We start from the raw sequence: 20,457 nt of genomic DNA, 5'->3' as shown, positions 1-20,457 counted from the left end.
TGGCCCAGAACTCCTAACATCCAGCCATGGCTCTTCTGATAATTATGTCAGAAGAATCATTGTTTATCTCCCACTGGAAAGACAAAACTTAGTTATTCGTTAATAGCAACATGACACGGCAAGGTCATGTAGAAGGCTCCCTCTACGGTTCTTACCATCCCCTGCAGCTCTCAGAAAAGAAAGAGGGCTTTCTGGTCTAGATCCTGGTGATATCAAAATGAAAGTGTTCTGACAGAGCACGTGCCCCTCCACAGAGGTATCTTACCGAAGGCTCACACAAACACGTGCACAAAGTTATGGAAGCTTGTTGAAGCATTGTTTCAAGAGCGAACATTCCCCAAATCATCAAACAGTCCGCACATTGGAATGCAATGTATCTCTGTGTACTGACATGGATGTATATTTCCAAGGTGTTTTGCTGTGGCAGCCACATGAGATTGGTTGACCCATGGATACCAGTGCCCAACCTTTGTAGCAAGGGGTCCTCATATCACACAAATCTGGCCAAAGCTATGTAGGAAGAAGTCCACTGGTGTGTGTGTGTGTGTGTTCTGGGGAAATATTTCTTTTCTAATAAAAGGGAACTAATGTGATTGGAGCTCCCTTCTCCCCCTTTGGGTCTTCAATGTGGGCTAGACATTCAGAATGGTGGTTGCCTTTTTTGTGCTGTTGAGAGGTCTTAGCTGGGAGGCAGAAGCCAGCTGACCAAGGATAACAGAAGAGACAGAGGGGCCCCTAATGGAACCTTTGAATAGCCAAATAAATGCCAGCAGCCACCTCCTAGCGAACTCATGAGAAAATACGAGAAAAACAAGCCCCTGCATATCTAAATCATCTGAGTTTTCTCTCACTTGCAGCTAAACACATTCTGATTGAAATAACTGTCAGAAGAAAAAAATCCTATTGCAGAGCCATGTGTATATTCCTCTATTTTGCAAAATGGAATTATATATGTACACATAATAGTTATATATACATCTGGGGCACCTGGTGGCTCAGTCGGTTAAGCGTCTGCCTTCAGCTCAGGTCATGGTCCCAGGGTCCTGGGATCGAGCCCCGCATCGGGCTCCCTGCTCAGCGGGAAGTCTGCTTCCCCTTCTCCCTCTGCCACTCAACCTGTTATGATCTCTCTCTCTGTGAAAATAAATAAAATCTTTAAAAAAAATAGTTATATATACATCTAAAATAGTTACATATACATCTAAAAACTATAACAATAGCTATATATACATCTAAACTATATGTACACATAATAATTAAATATACATCTAAAATATATACATCAAAAATAGTTATATATATCTATAATAGTTGAGAGATACTGAACACCTACTATGTGACAGGCTCATCTTATCACTTTTAATCCTGATAACCACTCTATAAGGTAGATGTTTTACTGCTCTTCCCATTTATAAGAGAGGAAACTGAGGCTTCAGAAACTTTCCCAGGATAACTAGCAGACAACTAGCTTGGGACTCAGTGTTGGGTCTGTGTGCCCCTGCAGAAGGTTCTTGGTCCACCCTATGCAGGCCCCTACCAGCTCAGTTAGTCCTAGAGAGTAGGTTGGGGGCTGGGCTGGTGGTGAGGACTCTCACTTTTCTTTCTTGTTTATTTTTAAAGATTTTATTTATTTATTTGAGAGAGAGAGAGAGAGAGCACAAGCAGGGGGAGGGGCAGAGGGAGAAGCAGACTTCCTGCTGAGCAGGGAGTCCCATGGGGGACTTGATCCCAGGACGCTGGGATCATGACCTGAGCCGAAGGCAGACGCTTAACCGACTGAGCCACCCAGGGGCCCCTCACTTTTCTTTGTATATTTCCGTAGTGTTTCCTTTCAGTAAGCAAGTAGTATTTTTGAATTAGGAATTGATAAAACAACCCTGATGTGAGGCACTGCGCTAGGAATATAATTTTCTTCTTCTAGACTTAGTTATCTATTACGGATACCCACTCAGTCATACATGCTTTTTGGAAATAAGAAGCACCCGTTTCAAACATTTATGAAAGACCCCCTGGCTAAGCGGTCCCAGGATTGACATTATCTTATTACATGACCTATACCCCAGATAAGCTGTCTGCCAGTCTGCCTCCCATAGGCACTGGGGAATTGGGTTCTGCGGTAGATCTATTCGAAGAATCCTGAGTCCTTGAATGAGAGGGTTTTATGGATGGTTCTTTAGTGGCTGGATTTCTCATCTCCCACCAGTTACTAAAGGGTTGCTTCCTAGGATCTTTAAAAGAAAAGGTTCATCAAGAGAAAGTAGGTGTGTGTTTCTGGGCTGCCCGATTCTATTTACAGCTTGCTTATGGTGCTTCGGCAGCCTACCAAATCAGCCTGCCAGAGAGATTTCCTTGAGGGCTTGCCCAGTTATCTTAACCACGTGGGTCAGGGCACTTTTTCCTTAAAGGTCCTGGCAGGGCCGGCAGGAACCAGCTCTGATACCAAGGAGCTACAGCCTGTAGAGATAAACAGGGCGAAAAGAAGGATTTGAAAAGTTACCCGCCACGATGTCGGACAGAAGCCCCTTCGAAACGGACATGCTCACCCTCACTCGCTATGTTATGGAAAAGGGGCGTCAGGCCAAAGGGACCGGGGAGCTCACACAGCTACTGAACTCCATGCTGACGGCCATCAAAGCCATATCCTCGGCTGTGCGCAAGGCTGGCCTGGCCCACCTGTGAGTCCGGGGGGAGCAGGTGTGGGTGCTCAGACACACAGGGATTGAGGCCCAGGTGGGGCATGGGCAAAGCTGCAGGTGCTTGGGCCAGCTGCCTGGGTCAAGAGCTATTTGCCTCTGCGCCCTGGAGGGGAGGCGCTTTTAAAAGTTTCTGCTTGATAAAGGGCTTTTGACTTGTTTCAAGAAAGGAACAAAATACTTGGAGACATGGTATGGAGAAAAAAAGATAAAATTTTTCTTTTTCCTTTTCTTAATATATAATTTTTCCAGTGGCCATGTAATATAAGCTCAGGGGCTTGTTGCATTAAAAATATAGGTTGAATTATGGTGACTTGTATCTTGTGGCCCAAGGAAAGAGCAAGGAAGACTTATTTCGCTTCATGCTCTTTAGCAGATACGAGCATTTTCTTGCCATGAACTTTGACAACGTGCTAGGAGCTAGGAATCATTTATAAAATAACTTTCTGCCCTGAAGCTCCAGTCTTACTCTGGAAAGGAGTCTTTTGCTTTAAAAACAATTTTGTGTTTCTTCTCTGTGACTCTTTATCTTCTTTTCTACTTGGTGTGCAGGAAGCGGGGAGGTTCTGGGTTTAGGAGGAGGGAATGCAGAGCGTTCTTCCACTTTGTTCTCTTCTGTACTCTGTCCAAGCACAGAACGAGGCCAAGTTCATGCTACAGCTGCTGACTGTCACAGCTGCTGACCTTAAAAAATAAGTCGCTTATCTTATCAGCAAAAATGAGTTTATTGGGGAATAGCAGAGAATTGCAATCTGGGACAAGCAAGCTATGTCAAAAACCATAGGCTGGTCTAACAAAGGAGAAGAAGGTTATTTTACGGAGGAGGAAATTGAAAATTATTGTTTTGAACAAAAGCAAGAGTTCAGGGCCATAATGATTTCTTACTGGCTGAGTTGCTGGGGTAGGCCATTTCTTATAGGAGATGCGATGTGCATCTTTCCCTGTGGGGGGCTGTAATTGATGATTTCCTGGAGGATTTTTCTATTGGGGTTTGGAATTGACAACACTTCTGGAATGACATCCAGCGGCACTGTGTGAGGGCTCCCCCTTCTGGCCTCCTGACTCAATTTTAGTGAGGTTTCCCTTTATTAATTTTCACACAGCCTAGTGTCCAGGTTAAGTCTGCGGTAAAAAGAAGCTGGCTTTCTCTGGGGTTCCATTTTCTTAGTAGCAATTCCAGTGGCGGTCTTCTCAAAAGTTGAAGGGACCCATTATTATTATTCCTCCAAAAATGAAATAACAAAAAGAAATATCAAAATCTAATAATTTAAAATATTAATTCTTAACAATTTAGTACTTTTAATACAAAAAATTTGATAGTGTTATGGGGTACCTGGGTGGCTCAGTCGATTACGCATCTGACTCTTGATCTCAGCTCAGGTCTCGATCTCAGGGTCATGAGTTCAAGCCCTGTGTCGGGCTCCACACTGGGGGTGGAACCTACTTAAAAAAAAAAAAAAGATGCATTATGATCTCCTTTCTCTGCTTATTATTACCTCATTCAGCAATAATGGCCAAGCTCTACGATTAAGAACTTTCATGAATATGAGGTGCAGCCATTTGCGTCTGTCCTGCTCCTATGAGGTGATGGGTCATACTGAGTGACACTAAACAGTGACTTTGCCTGTCCCTATATGTGTGCCCTGCTATGCTTAGAGTCATTTTCTGGGCCTCTCCGCTGCTTGCTGCCATTTCAGTATTAGCTGCCCCTTTAATGGGTTCCTCCTCTGTGCAGGATGCTTAGGTAGGCAGCGGCTGCCGTGGTAGGGTTGTACTAATCGGCTTCAGAACTCTAACTTTGTGGCTGTTGAGTGTCCAGATGAAGCAGACTCAGGAATTGGATAATAGGGTGTTTACTGAACTTGGCTCTTCCTTCCATGTGATTGTCTACTCTTGTCAGGACCTCAGTTGCCCATTTGTAAACTGGAGGGGATGCTAACAGCCCCTAACTTATAGGGTTGTTGTAAGGCTTAGTGAATCCATAGGATGAAGATTTCAACAGTGCCAGATCCATAAGAAATGCTCAGTAAATGCTCCTTATTACAGTGGTTCCAAGCCCAAATCTGGGGAAATATTGCAGGCGGGCTGGTCCATGCTGCTGATTGTCCCCTAGGCGGCAGGTACAGCCCACTGAATCAAGACGTCAGACTCCACCTTTTTCTCAGAGGCCGAGGTCCTCAGGCTGGCAGGAGCCCCACATCCGGCCAATTCAGATGACATCCTTCCCCTGGCTCCTCAGTAAGAAACACCAAAATGGCAGTGTGAGAAGCCCATTGTCTGGAAATTCCTTCTTTCTAACAAAATGCTGAGAATAATAAACAGGACCCTGGAATTGCTTCTCATATTACTAGAAGGTCACTCTCGGTCCTGGAGCAATTCTGCTCATGAAAGTGGGACTTCTACGGGCGCCTGGGTGGCTCAGTCGTTAAGCGTCTGCCTTCGGCTCAGGTCATGATCCCAGGGTCCTGGGATCGAGCCCCACATCGGGCTCCCTGCTCGGCGGGAAGCCTGCTTCTCCCTCTCCCACTCCCCCTGCTGTGTTCCTGCTCTCGCTATCTCTCTCTCTGTCAAATAAATAAATAAAATCTTTAAAAAAAAAAAAAAAAGAAAATGGGACTTCCACATACTCCTGCCCCTTCCCATCCAGGGGACCTCAAGCCCCTCATTCTTTTGCTTCCTTTTTCTGGGAAGACATTTTTAGGCGCAAACTTAATGAGTGCAAAAGGGATCAGAAATTTTCATGTTTTTTCTTCTTTTTTGTCCGCTCATTGTTGTAGGAAGAAGGGAAAGCTAGAGTGCTTCTTCTGGAAACATCTTCATGGTTTTCTACTGTCAGTGGTACAATATCCCATTTAAAAATTGTCAGTAAAGCTTTTAGATTAGTTAAAATGGTAAAAGATGTTTTCCTGTGGGTTATAAAGCTCTCTTGCATCCATGACCCTAACTTGAAGCAGTTGTCAGACAATTAGATCTCATTATGAATGAGCTTCCATTCTTTCTGGAAGGAGGGGTGTTGATGGGGGTTAAGGGTAGAGGGCACCTGGAGGAAGGCTGTCAGTCAAGGAAGAGGGTGGGAAGTGAGTTGTCCCCTGCTTAGGGTAGATCAGTGGTTCTCAACCCTGGCTACCTGTTAGAACCACCTGAGGATTCCTTCAACAAATAAATGGCATTAAATAAGGGAGAAGTAGGGAAATTACTTTCCTGCCTTGCCTTCTTCATAATTCAGTGAACATGTATTGAGCATCTACTACTTCCTTGAGCACTATGGAAACCAGCACAGTAGTAGGCCAGTGTTCTAGCCTTCACTGAGGAGACAATCCAGCAGGAAAGGTATTTGCATGAACAGATCGTGAACTGCTGTGGGAGGGACGACAGGGGATGTGCCGGGTCTGTCGTGGGACCACGGAAGCTTCCAGAAGGGATCAGGAGGGAGAGTAGGGAGAAGCTGATGGTTGGCAGACAGCATTCCTGTGGGGGAAACACAATGAGTGAAGGTGAAAAGGAGAGGAGCAGCTTGCTGGGTGCCGGTGGCCACAGGACCTTTGTAGCTGTTGAGATGAAAAAGGCTTGAGTGGGGTAATAGCCATGCCACTCTTGGGGGAAAGTGTGGGGGTAGAGTGACAAACTCGGGGGTACCTGTAAGGCAAGGGTGTGCCTGGTGGATTCTGGAGGCGAGACTGGCTGAGCGAGGTGAGTGGGACAGAGTTTCCTTGGCTGGGCCTTAAACCCACTGTGGGGAACCTGGGAACTCTGGGTGAGACCAGAGTGATCTGGTTGGCATTTTAGAAGGATCCTGCCCATGAGGGTGGAAGCTGGGAGAACTCCGTGTTCCAAAACATAAAGCTAGATAGAATTTTTCTTACATTGCTTGAAATGGTAGTGAAGAACAAAATTAAATTAGTTAATTGTGACCCCGAGTTTCCTTCTTAAGGAATGCAAAGCTACCACAGAGTGATTTTTCATTCAGCTCACCAGGCCACTATTTGAGGGTAATCAAGAGATACTTGAGATTTCAGTGCTGGAAAGCCATGGGCCTTTACTTGTTGGAGTCAGTAATGATGGCGATGTGTCTTTCCCTTCACCTCCCACTGCTGAATGCAGATTTGTGTTTTATTAAGATTGAATTCTTTTTTTTTTTTTTAAGATTTTATTTATTTATTTGACAGGGAGAGACACAGCGAGAGAGGGAACACAAGCAGGGGGAGTGGGAGAGGGGGAAGCAGGCTTCCCGCGGAGCAGGGAGCCCAATGCAGGGCTCGATCCCAGGACCCTGGGACCATGACCTGAGCCGAAGGCAGATGCTTAACGACTGAGCCACCCAGGCGCCCCTATTAAGATTGAATTCTGGGTGAATAAGGGGATATGACAATATCCCCGAGATGTAAAGGAAGCAAGGTTGAGAATCCCCGCTGTAAGACATGTTATACGTGGTCTGTATAATTTGGAGACTCTGCAGCCATGAGAGGATTGGCGGGATACAATGGTGGTGTCTTAGCATCTGGGCTTCTTTGCTGGAGATTGGATTCCCTTAGTGATTTCATTGACTTTCCTCTTCTTAGGTACGGAATTGCGGGAAGCGTGAACGTGACCGGGGATGAGGTGAAGAAACTGGACGTGTTATCCAATTCCCTGGTGATCAACATGCTCCAGTCCTCCTACAGCACCTGCGTCCTGGTTTCGGAGGAGAATAAAGACGCGATTATCACCAACAAGGAGAAGAGGGTGAGTGCGGGATCGGAATGCAATTACCCTCTTCACCAGCAGATGGTACTACTGAGTTGGAAGAATCTTTGCCTTGCTTTTTCTTTATTTCCGGGATTTTCTTTGTTTCCTTAAGTTCTGTTTTCTGAAAAAAACGAATTGCATACTTTTTTAGCGAGAAGTCTTATGTGTCTAGTGCAAAAAATTTCCATAACAGGGGGGTGATTCATTCAGGAAATAAATCAGTAACTTACTGAAAATGCCTCAGTGCACGGTGGGGTTCATGGGTTTTCACTTCATGTGCCGGGAGCAAGTGCTGCATTTTTTTTGTGGTTTCGAAATCAAGTCCAATAAGAGGTAGAGTTCCTCGGAAGAGCAGGACCGTACTCTTCCCATCCCCACTTCTATGCCCCGTCTCCCCAATACACAGTTCTCCAAGGGGGCTCTGGTTTCAGCAGAGATTTCTTCGTGCCTGACAAACTGTTAGACTCATACAGAAAAGAAACCATAAAAACCGTGTGCTCTTGGCTTAATACAGTGGTAAACGTGGTCAGTGCAGGGCATGGCCGGGGAGGGTCTGTAGTCATTCTGGTTTCACGAGCAGTTCATTAAAGACAGGGGTTTGCTGGTGGCCAAAAATTCAACCTATGTTCAGCTATGATGCAAAATAAACACTGGGACTGGCTCTTGTTTTATACACTGGATGTTGGAGACCATTTCTTCATAATTAGCTGAGAGGATGGAAGAGGTAAAGCCAGATTTATTAAGCACCTGCTGTATACCAGGGACTGTGCAAAGCACTTTACTCTCATTGTCTCACACAATTTAAACTACATTACACTGATTATTTTCAACATTTAGTTCCCACTGATATGCCCCCAATCATCTCTCCAGTGTAATCCATCATTTTCTTTCCCAGTTGGCCTGAGTTATACAAGTCTTGGTGCTAGTTCTTGAATATTCCATGCCTACTTCCATGCCAGCTCCTTGAACATTTTCCAGCATATGCTAGATGCTCAACAGATATCTGTTGAATGCATGCATGCGTGAATAGATGGGCTCAGTTGAATTATCTACAGGGAGAATGGGGAATTTCCAAATTTATGGATTATCCCACTTTTTAGCCCACCCTCACCCCCATTGAGCAAGGAATACAAAAGAAACAAAGGTCAGTTTAAGCTAGGGCATTACTCACCAGAAAGTCAGGGAAAAGTAATTTTTGTGGTGGGAGAAATGACTCCCATCTTACCTGATGTTATATTATCTGCGTTTAATTAGCCCGGAGACTCCTTTCCCTATCACTAAAGCTCTCCCGGAACCTTGCACCTAGGAGGCCTGTAAAAAGTATCTGGTGATTTCTTTCTATGCAATGGCAGCTGGAGCAGCCTGTGACAGCAGTGTGGGTGGGCTAGAAATATCCTCTCCCCCCACTCTGTCTTCTGGTCTTCGCATAGGACAGGTGGGTTGGATGCAGCAAAACCTAGGACAGTATTTTTATTCCCCAGACTACTTATGCATACTAGCCCTCTTAATAAGACAGATTCAGAGGCTCTGGGACATTGTTCTGAGATTTTCCAAAGTCTTTTGGCAAAAATGCTCTAAAAGGAGGAAAGCCTGTCTGCAGAGAGGTTCAGAAAGAATCATGAGTAAATCTATAACTGACCTTACCGTGGATATGGATAGAGCTAGCCTGGGTTCATCTTCAGCTTCTCCACCCCTTCTGGGCCGGGTGCCAATTTCAGACCTGGTTTCCTCTCACACCCTTGGTAGCTCTGAGTCCCCAGTGGGCCCACACAGGAGGGGAGGGCAGAGCCAGAGGAGGTGCGGAGGTAGATGGGACCTGGATCACCCCACGTGGGCATCAACTCATCAGTCTATGGGCAGGTTGGCTCTGAGCTCAGGATTCATAGATGCTGATATACTTTGCTCTCCTTGGTTATTGCATTTTTTGATAAGGATAGCCCTTTGCTCTAAATCACTTCTTGATGTAGTGTTACCTGCCATGTACAGCCATTCACACGGAGTGTGTTGTCTGAAAGGGGGCCAATCAGGTGGTTCTTCTCTCTGTGCATTTAGGGGAAGTATATAGTCTGCTTTGACCCACTGGATGGATCTTCTAACATCGACTGCCTGGCCTCCATTGGAACCATCTTTGCTATCTATAGAAAGGTGAGTAGACAGTCTGATCTTTAATGCCTCTTCCCTCTGGTAGTTTCTGGAAGGTTCGAGTTTTGGAGTTCTAGTCTCTGTCCTCCTACTAACCAGACACAGCACTGTAGGCAAACCATAACTCACTCGGTCTTGGGATCCTCACTGGAAGAACTGATGTGTTACTTTTCCGATTGCCTTCTTCATCAGCTGGGTGGGAAGGTAACGTCAGAGGACTGATGGAGCCTGGTTTTGAAAATCTGGATGTGACACAAATATCAGACGTGGTATTAGGTTCCTGGTGGCATTTGAGGACTCCTCTGTTTCTCAGATCTTACTGTATTCATTTTCTATTGCTGCTGTAACAATTGGCTACATGTTTAGAGGCTTAAAGCAATGCCCACTTATTATCTACCATTGTGTAGGTTGGAAGTCTGACAGGCATGGCTGGGTTCTCTGCTTGGGTCTCACAAGGCCAAAATCTGGGTGTCAGCCAGCCTGGCCTCCTCCTGAGAGGATATGGGTGGGGAAATTAGCTCCCAGGCTCACTTAGGTGGTTGGCAGAGTTCAGTTCCATTCTCTTGTGGCTTGGAGGCCCTTGTTTTGTTTGTTTGTTTGTTTTTTGGCTGGCTGATGCTGGGGCCGTTTTCAGCTTCTAGAAGCTTCCTACATTCTGTGGCTTGTGACTCCTATGTCCTTAAAGACAGCAAAGGCAGGCCAAGTCTTGCTCAGACTTCTAATCTCTCTGATATCCCCACTTTGCTTCATCTCCCCTGCCCTTAGCCACAGAAGTTCTCTGATTTTAAGGGCTCATTTGATTAGATTGGGCACATCTGGATAATCCGTGATGATCTATTTTAAATTGGTAACCCTAATTACATCTGCAAAGTCCCTTGTGACACATAATGCAGCACAGTCACAGATTCTGGGGATTAGGGTCTCTTTGGGGCATTTCACCTACCCCACAAACCCAACAACAGAGGGTTTTGTGGGTTGGTTTGTGACCATCCAGGATCACCTGAGACTTCATGTCAAACCACATAATCCACATTAGATCTCATTTGAGGATCAGTCCTCACTCCAGTCAGGATGGCTGGGCCTCTGCCCTGGGGGCTTTCAGGCAGAAGGGAGACCAAGGGTGCTGGATGGGTTTAAGGATTGCTCAGTTGGGTAATCTGCCCTCCAGGCTGGTTGCAGAGGCCCATAGCCATGCCTCTGGCTCACAGCACACATTCTGTCCACTAAACCAGTGATCAAACAAGTTGCAGGCATCACTGACTTTCTACACTATGATTTGGCACTAATTCTGTAATGTGCATGTAATTAACTTTGAGTGTTTTCCTTAGTGCTCTTAGATGATAAACGTTGGGGGGGGGCAGGATTGGCTCTGTCCCATTCACCTAATGTGCTGTCCATAGATGTTGATATTGCAAGATATTTCTGCCTAGCTGACGGTTGTCCAAAGAAAGAGCCCAGAATTTTATTTTCAGCAGAAAACTAACCTTAGCAGGATATGTGAATTAGTCTAAGCTTCTTTCTGAGGCGAACATCAAGGAGGAGGAACGGGCTCTGTGACTCCTGTTTTGGAGAACCAAATGGAAGCCAAGCCACCCTGGACGGGAGGGAACCTCTGAGAATTTTGCTTTCCCAGTTAGTGCTTCTCTTTTTTTCCTTGCAAAGAGAGAAAAGGAGACTTTTGCAGAGGGAGCAGGCGAGAATGACCAGACACTTTCTCTGGTATTTGAGAGAGTGAAAGATTAAGATGATGTTTTGAGGTCAAGCAAAAATGAGCTAGGTGAATAAAGGAGCTTTGCTTCTCCCTTTGAGGTACAGTGTAGAGATAAAAATAAAGGGACAGATGGTGTGATCTTTATGAGATTCTGGAAAAAGACACCCGTGCTGAGCGTGAGTCGGGCACGTTCTGCCCAGCTGCAAGCACTGTGCTCCTGGGTCAGTCCTCGTCTCAGCCCAGGAGCCAGGTGCACATTCTGCTGTCGCTTTCTTACTGGTGAACACATTGAAGAACGGAGAAGTGACTCGACTAAAATCAGCAGTCAGGACATGGCCGGTCGGAGGCTCAAATTGGCTCTCCAGCTCCACCAATCGCATTTCTTAATAGCTTCTCACCCGCCTCCAGTTTTATTGAGATATAGTTGACATATGGCATTGGATTAGAATAGGTGAACAACATAATGATTTAAGATATGTATGTACATATGTATATGTGTATGCATATATATACACTGTGAGATGATCACCATAGTAAGTTAACATCTATCACCTCACATAGTTAAACAAATATATATATTTTTTCTGGTCATGAGAACTTTTACGATCTACTCTCATAGCCACTTTCAAATGTACAATCCGTACTCTTAACTATAGTCACCATGCTGTACATTACATCCTTACAACTTATTCATCTAATAACTGGAAGTTTGTACCTTTTGGCCACCTTCACCCATTTGCCCCTCACTCTTCCACCCCTGCCCCTGGCAACTACCAATATGTTGCTAGAAAAAAAACCACAGGAGAATATCATCATGCCTTTGGGGAAGGTAAATATTTCTTAAACAAGAGATTGAAAGCAATAACCATGAAAGAAAGGGCTAATGAACTGTAGTTCATTAAAATTAAGAACTTTTGCTTATCAGAAGACAAAATTAAGAGAGTGAAAAGGTAACTACAGACTGGAAGAAAAGATTTGCAATACATATTTCCAATGAGGGACTCTTACGCAGAATAAGAACTTCTACAAATGAATAAAAAAAATACCATCAATCTAATCAAAGGGATGGGCAAAGACTCAAACAGGCACTTCACTAAAGAGATTTTTTTTCCACAACTGGTTAATAATAAGCACAAGAGAGATGCTCAATCATTGGTCCTCAGAGAAATGAACATTAAAACAACGAGACATCATTCACCCCAGGAGAATGGCTAAAATGAAAAGTGTATACCAAGTGTTGATGAAGAAACTGGAAATTGTACGTTGTTAGTGGGAGTAAAAAATAACACAAACACTTTGGAAAGTTGAGATGGCACCTGCTGATGATAAACAGAGTCATACATTATGGTCCAACAAATCCACTCCTGGTACGCACCCAAGATAAGTGAGTGTTCGTGTCTGTCCAAAGACATGTGACAAACGATTCATAATAGCTCCTGATTGGAAAACAAAGTCCAAGTGTGTATCAACATTAGAATAGATGAATAAATTGTGGTGTATTCATACAACAGAAAACTACATAGCAATGAAAAAGAACAGAAAACTGCTATGTGCAATAACAGATAAAATTGCAAAGACATAATGTTGTGAAACAAGCTAGATAAAAAAGAACACATGCTTTGTGATTTCATTTATATGAAGTTCTAAAACAGGCAAAGGTGATTATCCTTTTGATGTCCACATGATAAAAGGCAGGGTAGACGTTACCTTTGGAGGAGGTGATAGTGATAGAGGAGAGGCACAAGAGTCTGGTAGGTTGTTAGAAATGTTCTGTAATGGGGCACCTGGGTGGCTCAGTCAGTTGGGTGTCATGATTCCAGAGTCCTGGGATCAGGCCCCGTGTCAGGCTCCCTGCTCCATGGGAAGACTTCTTCTCCCTCTCCCTCTGCCTGCCGCTCCCCCTGCTTGTGCGCTCTCTTGCTTTCTCTCTCGCTCTCTGTCAAATGGATAAATAAAATCTTTTTTTTTTAAATGTTCTGTAAATTAATCTTGGTAGTTACATAAGTATATATTACATGTATGTAAAAACTCATTGAACTGTACAATTTGGATTTGTGTGCTTTGCTATGAGTAAGTTGTATCTCAATACAAAGAAAAATGGTCTACTTTTCCATACCTTCTACCACCAAACACAGTGAGCCTTTGCAATTGCCATTAACTTTACTGGTAAGGGGCTATAGGATGCATCCTTTCCTTTACCTATGACAGATTTAGATGTTTTATTGGGGTAGGAAGAAATAAAAAGACTGGAGAAAGATAACACTAAATCGTTTGCAAACTACTCTGAGATTTTCTGAGAAGAGTGTCATAGCAATAGAGATGACTAATGTGAAGTAGATCTTTAAAATCTCAAAATCAGAAAAAAAAACCGAGCCTTTCTTTTTTCCATGCACTGAAATAAATTATAGATGGGTTAATGAATTTCATGGAGAAATAAAACATAGAAGAAATAAAACATAGAAGACCATTTGTCTGGCCTTATCTTGATGTAGGAGAAATTCTATCTGGCCATAAAGACAGAGAAGAAAATAATATGGGCTGTAATGAATAATTTTATTTATTTATTTATTTTTAAAGATTTTATTTATTTGAGTAAGAGAGAGAGAGAGGGTGCACGAGCAGGAGGGAGGGGCAGATGGAGATGGAGAAGCAGGCTCCCTGCTGAGCAGGGAGCCCTATGTGGGACTCAATCCCAGGACTCTGGGATTATGACCTGAGCCAAAGGCAGACGCTTAACCTGCTGAGCCACCCAGGTGCCCGAATAATTTTAATTACCAAACAATCGCACTGCAAAAGAAAAGGACACTGTAAATAAAATTAAAAGGCAGATGGCACTCGAGGAAAATAGATGTAACACATATAAAGCATTACTATCTCTCATATGTAAAAAGGTATTAAAATAAACAACAAGAAGATAAATACCCTGAGAGAGAAATACACAAAGACATGAAACGGGCAACTTACAAAATAAGAAATAAAATTGGCCAAGAAGGCAATGAAGTTTACATTGTTAACTATAAAAAAATGGAAATTAAAACAAAAGAAATGTAATTTTTTTTAGCCATCAAATTGGCCAAGTTGAAAAAATAGTGCTCTTTTATATTCATCAGATTGAATTAAAGCAAATGCTTTGGGGCACCTGGATGGCCAGTCAGTTAAGTGTCTGACTCTTGATTTTGGCTCAGGTCATGATCGCTGAGTGTGGAGCTTGCTAAAGATTCTTTCTCTCCCTCTTCCTCTGCCCCTCCCCCCACCCCACCCCGCTCCCACTTGTGCATGCACATGTGCTCTTTCTCTCTCTCTAAAAAAAAAAAAAAGCAAATGCTTTTATCACTGATGGTAAAGCTATAAGTTAATGTAATCTTTCTGAGGGGCAACTTTTCAATATGTATCAATAGTCTTTTACCCAATAATTTCATTGTTTGAAATTTCTCTTGGGAGAATAATCAGAGAAACACATATTTGTGCACTAGATTGTTCATCTCAGAGTTGTTTTGGTATTTTAAAAAAATTAGGAGACATCAAAAGAAAAATAAGGGAATACTATAAACACCTGTACACACATAAATCTGACAACTTAGATGAAATGGAACAATTCCTCAAAAAGCACACTCTGTTAAGAGAATGAACACACAAGCTACAGAATGAGAGAAGATATTTGCAAACCAGTCTGACAAAGGACTCCTATCTAGAACATAAAAGCACTCTCAAAACTCAATAGTAAAAAACTCTGAACAATCCAATTAGAACATGAGACATGAAGAGACATGTCACCAAACAGGTGAAAATGAGTCTGTTGGCAAATAAGCACATAAAAAGATGTTCAACATCACTAGCCATTAGGGAAATGCAAAGTGAGACCATGATGAGACATCACTACACACCCAATAGAACCCCTAAAATACAAAATAGTGACAATACCAAATGCTGGCAAGGATACAGAGAAATCATGTCCCTCATGTGTTGTTAGTGGAAATGTAAAATGATACAGCCACTTGGGAAAAATTTGGCAGTTTCTTCATTTATCCCAGAGAAATGAAGACTTATGTCCACACAAAAACCTGCATGTGATTGGTCATGACAGCTTTATTTGTAATAGCCCACAACTGGAAATACCCAAACGTCCTATAATAGGTGAATGGTTGAACAGTGACACATCTATACCATGAGGAACCAGTCAGCAATAAAATGGAATAAACTATCCATGCACATAACAACTTCAAGGGGTCTCAAGGGTATCATGCTCAGTGAAAAAAGATAATTTCAAAAGTTCACAAAATGTATGATCCCATTTATGTAACCTTCTCTAAAAGACATACTTGTACAGGGGCGACTGGGTGGCTCAGTCTGTTGAGCATCCAGTTTTTGGTTTTGGCTCAGGTAGTGATTTCATGGGTTGTGGGATTGACTCCCGCATCTGGCTCATGCTCAGCAGGGAGTCTGCTTGAAAGATTCTCTCCCTCTGTCCCTCCCCCTCCCCCTTCCCCCATGAACTCTCTCTCTAATAATAAATAAACAAATCTTAAAAAAAAAACAACAGGGGCGCCTGGGTGGCTCAGCTGGTTAAGCGACTGCCTTCGGCTCAGGTCATGATCCTGGAGTCCCTGGATTGAGTCCCGCATTGGGCTCCCTACTCGGCGGGGAGCCTGCTTCTCCCTCTGACCCTCCCCCCTCTCATGTGCTCTCTCTCCCTCTCTCATTCTGTCTCAAATAAATAAATAAAATCTTTAAAAAAAAAAACATACTTGTACAGCTGGAGAAAGATCAGTGGTTGCCAAGGGTTAGGGATGGCTTGGTGGGGAAGGAGGATGGATATGACCATAAAGGAGTAGCAAGAGGGAGATTTCTCTGCCTGATGGGATAGCTCTGTATCCTTATGCGGTGTCTACACATGTGATAAAATGGCACAGAGTGACACACAGACTTAATACTGATGTCAGTTTCCTGGTTTTGATATTGTACTATAGTAAAATATATGCAATGTAACTACTGAGGGAAATTGGGTGAAAGGTACATGGAGTTTCTGTACTATCTATGCAATTTCCTGTGAATCTATCATTATTTTAAAACAAAAAGTTAAAAAATTTCAGGAAGAATCTAAATTTTAAGTAAGGGTTCGATTAAATTTGGGAATGCCTATGCAATAGCCTGCCCACCCTGCTCCTGAAAAAGTATATCTGCATGTATATATAGGCACATGTATAAACTTGCGTGTGTATTTGCGTGTGTCTGGATTTCTGGAGCAGACTCTGATTGGGCCAGGTTGTGTCAGGCATCTATCCTAGCCCTCATTAAATTTGTCTCACAGCAACTCAGAGTACCCACTTTGGATGGGGAGGCAGTTAAGAAAGTCCCTTTTGCACTGGTTAGATACCCCGAGAACGGGGAGGAACCAGGAGGAGCACCTACACTTAAGGGGTCGGAAGAATAGGAGGTGGCAAAAGCAAATAAGAAGGCACAGCTAGAGAGCTAGAAAGAAGGCCATGAAGGGTTCCTGGACCCAATTCCAATGTGGGGGTGAGGGGGGTCCCCACATAGCACCAAACAATTCTCAGACCCTGGCAGGTGTCCAAGATTTCAACTCATTTCTGACACTATCTACCCAGAGATAGCATCAGAATCCAGGGGTGAAGGGCTCAGTCCTACAAGGCAACCCCAGGCTATTATCTGGACTTCCGACCAACCTGCTATAGATTGGAAGTTCCAATTACCCCCCTCCTTGGCAACTCAATTCAGATGCCAGTCCCAAGCCCAGGTTGTTACCTGTACTTCTGACTGACTGACTAGAAATCAGAGGTTCCCAAGATCCCCTCCTCAGGTTTGATTAATTTGCTAGAGCAGCTCACAGAACTCAGAGAAACATGTTGCTAGATCACCAGTTTATTATTAAAGGATATAACTCAAGAAGAGCAAGATGGAAAAGATGCCTAGGGCAGGGTATGGGGAAAGGGCGCAGAGCGTCCCTGCCCTCTCTAGGTATACCACTTTCCCTGAACCTCTGGGTGTTTACCAGTCCAGAAGCTCTTCAAACTCTGTCCTTTTTGGGTTTAAAGGAGGCTTCATTACATAGGCTTACTTGATGAAATCATTGGCCACTGGCAGTAGATTCCATCTCCATCCCTTCTACGCCTCCAGGAGGTCAGGGGGTGGGGCTGAAAGTTCCAACCTTCTAATCACAGGGGTTGGTTCTTCTGGCAACAAGCTACCCTCCTTCTGTGCTGTCCAAAAGTCATCCATCAGCATGACAAAGACACTTTATCACTCTCAACACTAAGGGAAGTCTGAGGGTTTTGGAAGCTGTGAGCCAGGAACTGTGGGCAAAAACTAAGTATATATGAGAAGTGCATTTTGGTCAGCTGAATGCGCAAATAGGTATTTCTTATAAATCACAATATCGGAGGTCAGAAAAGAGGGAGGTGGACAGATGCTCAGGAGAGACCCATATCAAGATGGAGACAGCAGCCAAGTGACCCAACATTGCCCAAAGGTAGGGTAAGGAGGACTGGACAGTGTGCTCCTGAGATGGTAGATGGGGGTCATATCTGGCAGCCTGCAGTAGGGGCAGAAGAAGAAAGATAGCTAGTATAGACAGGCATTCTAGACTCCAGGACCTAGATGAAGATGGAGATAGGGCAGTGGCTAGAGGGAAGTCTTGTGATCTAGAAAGTATTTTTTCTTATTTCTTTAGGCCAGAGACTTCCACCTGTTATTAGAAGCCAGTGAAGCCAGTGGGGAAGGAGTGGTTCACTTTCAAGCCCCAGCACAGAGCCCAGAGGGCCCCAGAGAGGGTGCTAGGCTGTGTGGGGGCTGCAGGACCACAGCTCAGAGGAAGGACAGCCTCTGGTCAGGGAGAAATCCCCAGGACAGACCTCTGGTTTCATACACAGAAAATGTGGTCCTTCTGGTGGCCGAATGAAGGTGCTTCAGAAGCTTCGATGGTGAAGACTAAAGATTTTAGTAAAAAACCTCCCACTTTTCTGAAGATTCTTAAGAACTCATGCTTTAGAGCTGTGTTTCCCAAACTAGCATGCCTCAGAATCACCTGGAAGCTTTCTGGAGGCCCAGAGTTTCTGATTCTGTAGGCCTGATTGGGGGAGCGGTGGGGGAGACAAGTATTTGTACTTCTAACAAGATCCCAGGGGATGCTGATGCTGCGGTCCACCTTGAGAGTCTGCTACAGGGCCTGGTTCTCAAAATCCTTATGTGGCCAGGAATTAGAAATAAGGCCAATTTATTGAACATGTCCAAGTCAAATAAAAATGTAATTAGTTGCAAAAAAATGCAAAACTGTGAAAATAAGGAAAAATTATTAGAGGGAATGTGACACTTTTAAAGAAGATTGGTTTTACAATGAAGTCGTTAGGATATTACACACAAAGGGCCGACTGGCCCCATATTCCGTGACAGTGTTGAGAAGGATGCTGGCTTTAGCATTGGGAGATGTGGGTCCATCCCAGCTTTATCACTCACTGGTTTCAAAATGTGTGGGTACCTCTCCTGACCTCCCTCCCTTCACTTTTAAATGAGGGTTAGGGAGACTCTCCATTCTTTCACAAAAGCATGATGATGTGAGAGTACTTTGAAAAAGATAAAGCCTTATATAAATAAAAATTACTATTTTACTCTGAAGAAGTTATTCTACAGGGGAATTAATTAGCATAATTGATATATTTTTAAAGTGAGTATAACATTCTGATTCATATTTACATAATCACCAGTGTGTCTTCATAATTTTAAAGGTATTTCCTTCACCTCCACCGCTTTGCAATTCTCTGGAATTTTCTGCTCAGCAGGGAATCTCTATGCGATATTTCTGGACCGGACTTTTAGCCAAAATCCACTGGCATCTAGAGAGAACAAAGCATCTAATTAAACTGCAGAAGTAGCTGTGCTAGAAAACAGAGAGTGGGGAATCGAATGGCTCAGAAGCAGTGAGGCCAACACTTCGTATTTAACCCTTGCACACCCAGCTCCACGCTCCTTGGGCATAGCAGGCGATGGGAAAGTGAGTTTGGAGCTTCAACCTGTCACATTCGTCATAGCTACTTGCCGTGGTCTGTGGAGCTGCATCCATCTGGCTCTTCCGATTTGAAAAGAGTCGTTTGAAGTCTGTCCACTTGCCTCTCCTTCCAAGCTCCTGTCACATCTGCCGTCCACAATGATGTTAGGGTCCAGAGCCAGCCCCAGTGCTTGTCCAGAATTCTCTCCCAATTTGCTGTGAAGTCAGAACCCCAGATGAAGGTCCAGAGCCAGCCCCAGTGCTTGTCCAGAATTCTCTCCCAATTTGCTGTGAAGTCAGAACCCCAGATGAAGGTGGGGAAAGAATGGAGCGTGCCTCTTCTCCTCCCCACTCCCCAACTCAGCTCCTCACAGCTGAGCCCAGAAGTTTGCTACTCATTTTTCCAAACTAATCAGATTTTATTCACTTGCCTTTTAGAGCACAAGGAGGTGGGGAAGGAAGGAACCTTCGAGAGGTATTGGGGAAAGTGGGTTTAAAGTGGAATCTCAGCTGCAGCTCTGCCCCTCCAATGAGAACGTTCGCTGTTCCTTCCTCAGCATCCCCACCTGTCCTGTCTCTGAAGTCCCACTCACACCTGCACTGCTGCCATGGCAAAGGGAAAAGCTTCCTCAAGAAAACGTTCAGAACTGTAGACGTGGGCTCAGGGTGGAGGTGTGGGGGTGGAGGTGGGGGGCAAGCGAGGGCAAGGCCTTCCAGGTGCAGCACGTGGAATGGGGAAGAGCCCCGGGCCAGGCTGCCTGGGCTTGACTCCAGCTCTGAGGCTTCTTGGTGTCAGGTGAGTTATCCAAACATTCAGGCTCTGAGTGGTGCATCCACACAATGGAGATGATAAAGATATTTCCCTCAGAGGACCGTTGAGTACGTGCAATGAGATATGGCACAAGATCAAGCTTAATGACCTTGGTGGTTGTAACAGTTAAGGAGCATGGCTTATAATTTTTAAGAGGGGCTGTGGTTTTAGCATCTTGGGGTGGTTCTTGGTAGGATGCAGACAAATGTGTTCGGAAACCAGGGAGAAGTCCAAAGATGGCCTCTGCAAATGGCTCAGCTAGAACCATTTGTTACCATGGCAATGCATTCCCTCCAGATGCGTGTGCTTCAGCTCAAAATTCTGAGGACTGCACTTCCTTCGGTGGTTCAAGGAGATCTGAAGCCCAGGCCTCTGG

At 44.2% G+C, this 20,457-nt stretch overlaps 1 protein-coding gene across 1 annotated transcript in view; it reads left to right on the top strand.

Moving 5' to 3' along the window:
- Positions 1-2,394: 2,394 nt before the first annotated feature.
- Positions 2,395-20,457, top strand: part of FBP2 (fructose-bisphosphatase 2) — a 30,375-nt gene continuing 12,312 nt past the window's right edge. The window contains exons 1-3 of the mRNA XM_064580128.1: positions 2,395-2,675; positions 7,253-7,415; positions 9,471-9,563. Of these exons, the coding sequence (XP_064436198.1) occupies positions 2,506-2,675; positions 7,253-7,415; positions 9,471-9,563 (426 nt within the window). The 5' untranslated portion in view covers positions 2,395-2,505. The remainder of the gene's footprint in view (positions 2,676-7,252; positions 7,416-9,470; positions 9,564-20,457) is intronic.

The sequence above is a fragment of the Mirounga angustirostris genome, unplaced genomic scaffold, assembly GCF_029215605.1.
Source record: "Mirounga angustirostris isolate CCGP_5_RB_7025 unplaced genomic scaffold, mMirAng1.0.hap1 SCAF_15, whole genome shotgun sequence".
Taxonomy (NCBI): Eukaryota; Metazoa; Chordata; class Mammalia; order Carnivora; family Phocidae; genus Mirounga; species Mirounga angustirostris.
This window is presented reverse-complemented; position numbering and strand designations above follow the sequence as displayed.